At 44.3% G+C, this 7911-nt stretch overlaps 1 protein-coding gene across 12 annotated transcripts in view; it reads left to right on the top strand.

The window, feature by feature from the left end:
* The first annotated feature begins 3876 nt into the window (after positions 1 to 3876).
* Positions 3877 to 7911, top strand: part of GSDMB (gasdermin B) — a 13138-nt gene continuing 9103 nt past the window's right edge. For 7 of the 12 annotated variants that reach the window (XM_027873015.1, XM_027873016.1, XM_027873012.1 and 4 more), the window contains exons 1-2: positions 3877 to 3989; positions 5613 to 5855. In XM_027873015.1, the coding sequence (XP_027728816.1) occupies positions 5627 to 5855 (229 nt within the window). In that variant the 5' untranslated portion in view covers positions 3877 to 3989; positions 5613 to 5626. The other 5 variants (XM_027873023.1, XM_027873022.1, XM_027873013.1 and 2 more) reach the window with 5 other exon arrangements.

The following is a 7911-nucleotide window of genomic DNA, read 5'->3' on the forward strand; positions in this document are numbered from 1 at the left end:
GTGTGTGTGAGAAAGAGAGAGAAACGTGTATGAGTCTGTGCATGCGATTCTACCTTTCAGGGCAGCACATTGTCTGTCCACCCAGTCAAGTCTATTAGGTACACAAAAGATCAAGGAAAAAGTGTTTAAGCACTTAGGAGAGGGGAAGGTGCTGTGAGTGGGCAAGGGATCAGGGGTAGCTTAGTCCCCAAGGTGGGAAGAAACTAAGGCTTTGACTTAGCCTCAGGTGGGGCTGGGGACTATGTGTGTGTGGAGGGCGGCTAGAAGAGGTCAGGACAGTGAGTAGTGAATTTATGATGCTGGAGAGGAGCAAAAAGCAGAAAGGAGAGTTACAAATGGAGGCCCCTTTTCTTGGTTCTTGAGCCAGTTTCAAGGGGAGGAGACACAGAAAACTCATTTCCTGAATGTGGGGTGGTGAGGTGAAGGGACAAGGTTGAGCCTGTCACCTTCGTTAGTAGCTCAGCTTTGGGCTGTAGTGTTGAGGCTTAGGAATATGAGTCCTCAAAGGACTGATGTTGTCACCTACTGCGGAGGGCCATGGAAGGTGGTGAGCACAGAGCCCACTCTGCACTGGTTTCCTTTGAAATATAGCTGCTGCCTTTAGGAGAGGGGCAGGTGGTATAGCCTCTGGTCGGGTAGTAGAAGAGTGTCCCTCTCTCCCCTCCACCCCCACCCCCGCCATCAGCCTGCCTTTCCTCATCTCCCTCCTAGCACTGTTTAGCTGGAGCCCAGGTCCTTTTGGGCATGCAGCATAGGTTGCAAGGATGGGTGGGTATGTTGTTAATGTTGGTTGATTAGCCCCTTCTTTTTCCTGCTCTTGAGGCCTCTGTCATTTGGAGCTGGCACTCTTCAAGTAGACATGGCCGACCGCCCCAGAGCTTCTCTTCCTGGTAGCTAGCCACTGAGAGGAGGAAGGAAGTGGGGCTCGGGAGGAAATTGAGGAGTCCACCCAGTCTTTTCTCTTCAGAGAAAAAGGAGATGAAAGAGAACACATGTGTTTCTGCACACATGTGCACGTGTGTACTTGTATACAAGATCCTATGTGTTCTGAGACACCTTCTGTTCCTTCCCCAAAGCATGAGGGAAGAGGGGTGATAACTATGCCTTGTTCTCTGCCTCTTGTTCCCCCTCCCTCACAACCGCCATCCCGTGTATTATAGGGAACTTTCAATTCAAAACCTTTCTAAAACAGTATGAATAGGATTTTTACTCCCTCTTTGTACAGTATTCTGAAAGAAGCAAATAAAAGGCAGTGTGTTCCTGTCCTCCACTTGCTTGGTCTTTGTATCCTGGTGGGTGTTTGGTGTTCAGGGTGGGAATAAATGGGGCATGGGCCAGGTCTTACCTAATTTTTTGTAACCTCCTCACCACCTAGCACACTGCACAGCACAGACCTTCCATGGTCGGGGATTGTTTATACTTTCAGCTGCCTCCATCCTAGGCCGCGCCACCACCAGCCGCTGTGGTGCTCCCGGGTTCCAAGGCAAACCCGGGACCTCACTGTGGGCAGGATTGGGCTTTGTAATCCCAGAATTCTCAGTTAACTACCAGGTGGTATCCGTCTGTCTCTCCTGGCCCCACTCCACTAGAAAACTTACTCAAGGGATCACCTTTTGGTGAGGTGGTGGCAGAATTGGGTGACCTGAAGTATGGAGACCATGCCCTTCTCCATAATCCAAACTCCAATTCCCACCCCACCACGATAGCTATCTCAACAAGCAACATGTAGCTGACAACAAAAGAAGGGTACCTTGTTACTTCTAGAGGTTGGTGTGGGGAGTCAGTGGGAATGAGTGATCAACAATTCAATGCAATCTGCCCTTTGCCTGGTTGGCTCTTGGCCCAATGGGTTTTCCGGCCCCATTGCAAGGTCATTGTCCACTCAGCTCTGTTTACCTTGTATCTACACAATGACCTGGAGGAGGGCCAATGTGACCATGAGGATGTCTAGTCCACGACCAGGGCTATTTGACTCGGTTTCTGAAGGGTCCATGCTACTAGAGATCTCCACACTTCCATGTAATGTCTCGCCTCTCCCTGTGGGGCTGAGCTTTCCTTTGTTCATGGTAATGTTATCCTACCCCCAAACCTCTTCTAGGTTCCTTTGCCCCCTTCCCTCTGTCCCGTCTCCCTCTCCCTTTTCCTGCTTTCTGTCTCTTCCAGGGGACTTGTCTTCTCTTACCCTCTTATTCCCCTTTCCTAGCCCATCCAGCACCATTGCAGTTGTGGTGTTGTCTCTCCTTTTACCTTGGTCTCCTCCTGACCTCTACGAGTCATCTATCACTCCAGCCATCAGATTTCACTGCTTAAGCTACTCCATTTTACCCCGTTTCTCTTCCACCTTAGTCCAGATGGACCAGGACATCCTACCCTGCTTCCTGAGATTGAGAAAAAGGGGCCAATAACGTTCTTCAGATTCATGTCCCCTTGAGTTGCGTGTGTGGTGGGTGAGGGTTTGAATAATTTTCGGAATTTGACAAACATCAAGAAACGTGAACATTTCCATATACAAAGAACAGAAAAAAAAGATTACATTTAGAATCAAACCTATTATAGCTTGCATTTTTTTTTAAAAAGTGTGTATATATATATGTATATTTGTATATGATTGTATAAAGTTCAACATTTTAATTTCAGAACTGTCTTCCTTATCTTTTTTCCTGAACTTCCTGTTTTGGGCTTTTAAAAAATGCTGCGATGAGCTTCCTTTCTTCCTTATTTTTGGCATCACTATTAATAGTTCGCCCTTCCTCTCTCTTCCTTTAAAAACAACATATAGGCCTTGTATAACAAATAATCATAGTTAAGCAAAACAGGTTCACGTATTGGTCATGTCCAAAAATTTATGTTTCAATCTCCTTCAGTCTCCTACCTCTCTGGTAGTGTGCTACTGGTTACTGGGTAGTGTACTTTATTCATCAGTCCTCTGTAGCCATTGTTGTAGCCTGAATTCTTGTCTTTCAGATCTGCTTTTCTTTACAGTGTCATAGTTATGGTAGAAATTGTTCTTCTGGAACAATTCACTTCACTTTGCTTTAGAGGATAGAAATCTCCCAAGGTTTCTCTGAATCCATCCCTTTGTAATTCCGTAGCATGCAATAATCCATAACATGAACTATCATTTATTCATCTGTTTCCCAATTAATGGACACCCATTTTGTACCAAATTCCACAAATGAATCATTTGTATTTCATAGCAACAAATGCTGCCATAAATATTTTTGGACATCCATGTCTGTTATCTCCTTTTTTTTTTTTTTAAATCTCGTTAATATATAAACCTAATAGTGTCCATTTGAGTTTAAAGGCTGAGATGCAGCCTAGGTCCCTGCCCAGGTTGCTTTTGCCCATATCCAACTGTTTAAATTTTTTTTTAAATCATAAACTGAATAAAAAGCTATATACGAAAAAAAGGAATGAGGTCATCAAAACCGTGAACTTACTGTCTTGTGCATTTCAGCAAAGGAACAAATTAACAGTCAATAAACACCGTAGTTACTTTTGTTCTCATCCCTGCCACCTGAAGCTCCCTTACCTAAGACTTAGTTTTTTCTATTTATTCTGGTTTGGTGTCACTTTTACTAGTCCTGTTCATAATGTTTTGTTCTTCATATTAATCATCAGCCATTTTTCAATATATGGACACACTGATTGTTTTCATTTTTTTTCCCTACCATCACAAATAAAACAACAAAATTTCCAAATGTATTGCCAATGAAGTAACAAAATGAATCTGTTTTACGTAGGTTCTTTTTTTCATCTTGATGCTATATTTACGATAAGCCAATTTTCTAAGTTGGTCACCACGATGAATGCTGTTCTGCCCCACCCACCGAATAAGGAGGGGCTTCATTTAGTCAGCCTGTAACTTTGGTAAGTTTCATTTTCCTTTCTGGTATTCTTTGAGACCGGCTGGCCAGGATCCTTGCTAGAACTTTCAGGGTGAACAGATTTCTGGAGTACTGAAGCTGCTGACTAGCAGCCCACTGGTGAGCTCTTGAGGGACAGTGGGATTCAGGGAGGGAACATCAATGAGTTCAGGAATCGACCTTCTAGTCCCCTCACTAGGGGCTGTTAAAATGATTCCTGGTGTCCTTGGAGTCATGGAATTAGGGAGGTATCCTGGTGATTCTCAGAAATTTGACTGCAGCAGATAGAAGTTGGAAGGGAGGTGTTGGAAGTGACTTCTGGGATAGCTCACAGGAATGGAGATTAGGATGCACAGGAGGAAAAGCCATCCATGCAGGGTTCCAATGACCAGGAGAAGGAAGTGACTAAGAACAAAAATGGCGAACATTTTTACAGTACCTCGCATGCTTTATAGGTAAGGAAGCCCAGAAAAGTTAAGTGATTTGCCCATGGTCACAACTGCTAAGTGTCTGAGGGAAATTTCAAACCCAAGTCTTTCCTGACTCCGAATTCCAGCCGTCGCCCCTACACATCTCTCACTGAGCCATAGCCACTGGGAGGATGTTGTGTATGTTGAGAAGTGGCCCAGAGGAAATGGGATTCAGGGAATTAGGAGAGTTCTGAGTCAAGGAGGGCAGCAGAGCAATCAAGGGTAGACTATCTGAATGGAGGGAAGGAGTCCAAGAAAGGGAAGGAATGCCACATCCCCTAAGGGGAACAGAGCTATCCTGGAGAGCTGGAAGGATTGGGACAACTGGGAGGGGCAGTCTTCATTCAGAAAATCTCTTTATTTTATAACTGGCCAAGGGGACATTTCCTGAAACTGGGGGGTGGGGGGGCTCTATAAACCTTTTTAGGGATGGAAAAAGAGATCTGCTCCATTCACAGCTCCTAACTTTTTTTTTTTTTTTTGGCTTTTTGCTAAGGCAATCAGGGTTAAGTGACTTGCCCAAGGTCACACAGCTGGTAAGTGGCAAGTGTCTGAGGCTGGATTTGAAGTCAGATCCTCCTGACTCCAAGGCCAGAGCTCTATCCACTGCCCATCTAGCTGCCCCTCTTTTTTTTTTCTTTTGCCATCCTTTCTTTTTCACTTTCTTTTAAGGAATTACCTTTATCATCATCTCTGCAGTAATGGATGTCCAGAGGTTAGTCAAACATTCCATGGGGCCCAGTGATCCAACTTGGGAAGGGGAGAAGAATAAGCACTTATATAGGGCCTACCACCCTGCCAGGCACTGTGCTAAGTGCTTTACAATATTATCTTATCTGATCCTCACAATGAGGTTGGTTGAGAGCTGTTGGTACTATGAGGTTGGTACTGTTATGATCCTCATCTTACAGTTGAAGAAACTGAGGCAAACAGAGGTGAAGTGATTTACCAAGGGTCACACAGCTAGTAAGTGCTGAGGCTGGATTTAAACTCAGGTCTTTTTTTTTTTTTTTTTTAAGCAATTGGGGTTAAGTGACTTGCCCAGGGTCACACAGCTAGTGAGTGTCAAGTGTTTGGTCTGAGACTGGACTTGAACTCAGGTCCTCCTGAATCCAGGGCCAGTGCTCTATCCACTGCGCCACCTAGCTGCCCCCTAAACTCAGGTCTTTCTGACCCTGGGCCCAGCACTCCTAGCTGCCTAAGAGCATTTTTTCTGGCAGTGCAGTTGCCCTGAAGCTGAGTCTCCACCAATACCCTTGCTATTTCCCAACAGTTGCCTCACAGACAATGTTTTCCATCTTTGAGATGGTCACTAGAAATGTGGTCCACGAACTGAACTGGCAGGGAAACCTTATTCCCCATGACAGCCTCATTGACTCGGACAGATTCCACTGTTGCTCTCTTGTGTGCAAAAGAAAGTGCTCTCTCCCTTTCTTTAAACCTCAATACGTGGAGACAGGGCTTACTGTGGATGACCTTCTGGAGGCCTCTGATGAACAGGATCGTGTTTCCACAGGTCAGTATGACGTGGGTGACAGGGAAAGGGATGGGATGCTGAGAACAATCATCTGAGCTAACATTTGTACGCCAGGCAAAGGTCTAAGACAAAAGTGAGACTGTCCCTACTTCTCAAGGATGTCACTTTCTACTGGGGCATGCGACATGTAAATATAAATATATACAAAACACACCCAAAGTGAATACTTGGGGAGAAGAGGCACTAGTAAGAGGATCAGGAAAAGCCTGGAAAAGACTCACTTGAGATGAGTCTTAAAGGAAACCAGGGATTCTAAGAGGCAAAGGTGAAGAAAGGGTGCATTCCAGGTATGGGAAACAGCCAGTGGAGAGGCATGGAGATGGGATCTGTTGAGGAGAGAGAGAGGAGAGTGGTCGTGGGCCAAGAATTACCATGGCCAGATATATTTTTGATATGAGAAAAATCAATATATGAAAATCTAAGTTAATCCCCAAATCTGACTTGGAAATAATAATAGCCAACATTTCTATGGCACCTCCTTTGTGCCAGGCACTGTGCTAATAAGCCCTTCACAATTATTATCTCACTTGATCCTCACAACAACCCTGGGAAGTAGGTGCTATTAAAAAAAGGTACCTTTTTTTTTTTTTGCGAGGCAATTGGTGTTAAGTGACTTGCCTAGGGTCACACAGCTAGTAAGTGTCAAGTGTCTGAGGCCAGATTTGAACTCAGGTCCTCCTGACTTGAGGGCTGGTGCTCTATCTACTGTGCCACCTAGCTGCCCCAAAATAGGTATTTTTAGAAAAAGATGTGAGTTCCACCTGCACCTAAGAATCAACACTTGAACAACCCCAACATGTGACCACACAGCCTTTACTTGGAGGTCTCCAGGGAGGACAGACTCATGATCTCTGATGACGACCTGTTCCACATGAGGACAGCTCCAATTGTTTGAAAGCTTTTCCTTGTAGTGAACCCAAATCTGCCTCTGCAACATGTACCCAATTTGTGGTTCTGCCCTTTGGGACCAAGCAAAATGAGGCTACTCCCTCTTTCATAAGACTAGGCTTCAAATACCCCAAAACTATATTTTCCCTTCCAGCCAAGTTTTCTCTAGGCCAAACTTTTCCTAAGTTTCTTCAAATGATCTTCATATGGAATAAAATTTCTAGTCTTTTCCCCTTCCTGGTCACATTTCCTAGGCACAACCCAGTTTATCAATATCTTTTCTAAAATGGGATGATGTGGGCTGAATACAACATAGTCAGACTAGGATGGGGTACAGCTAAGCTATCTTCTTGCATGCTTTGGACCCTGTGCCTTTTTTTAACGAGGGCTAAGATTGCATCTATTTTTGAGGGGCTGCTGTGTCATGCTGTTGACTCCTACTCAGCTGAGCCAATAGTCCGCTGAGATCCCCAGATCGTTTTCACGGAAACTTGTCTAGCTGGGCCTGTAATAATGAAATTGATCTTTTGGGAGATTGGTTTTTTTTTTTTTTGAGGCAATTAGGGTTAAGTGACTTGCTCAAAGTCACACATACAGTGAATGTTATCTGTCTGAAGCCGGATTTGAACTCAGGTCCTCCTGACTTCAGGGCCGGTGCGCTATACACTGTGCCACCTAGCTGCCCCCTGGGATTGATCTTTTGTATCTAAATGTAGAATGTTACTTAACTGTAAATATTACTTCTTATTTAATTTAACTTTCTTAGATTCAGATAAGTGTTCTGGCCTGCTGAGATCAAAACAGACTTTTGAGGAAAGGAGTGGGTGCAGATACCAGTGTGAGAATTATTGGATTCTTTATTTAACAAGAAGAATTCATGTTAAAATAGTGCCTATAATATATTTTTAAGTGTTTGTTATATATTTACCTCCTAACTAGTTTGCTTGCCTTAAGTCACGGTCTTGTCAAAGCCATCCTTCACACATTTGCCAAGAAAGTCTTCCAAAGGCCCGTGTCTGCTCATGTTACTCCTCTGCCTGAAACCCTTTGGTGATTCCCTGTAATCAACAGGAAAAATCCAAATGCCCAGCATTGAAGGTCCTTCACAATTTGGCTTAAACTAACCTACCTACCTACCTACCTACCT

Source organism: Vombatus ursinus, unplaced genomic scaffold (genome assembly GCF_900497805.2).
Source record: "Vombatus ursinus unplaced genomic scaffold, bare-nosed wombat genome assembly UNPS02014801.1, whole genome shotgun sequence".
Lineage (NCBI taxonomy): Eukaryota > Metazoa > Chordata > Mammalia > Diprotodontia > Vombatidae > Vombatus > Vombatus ursinus.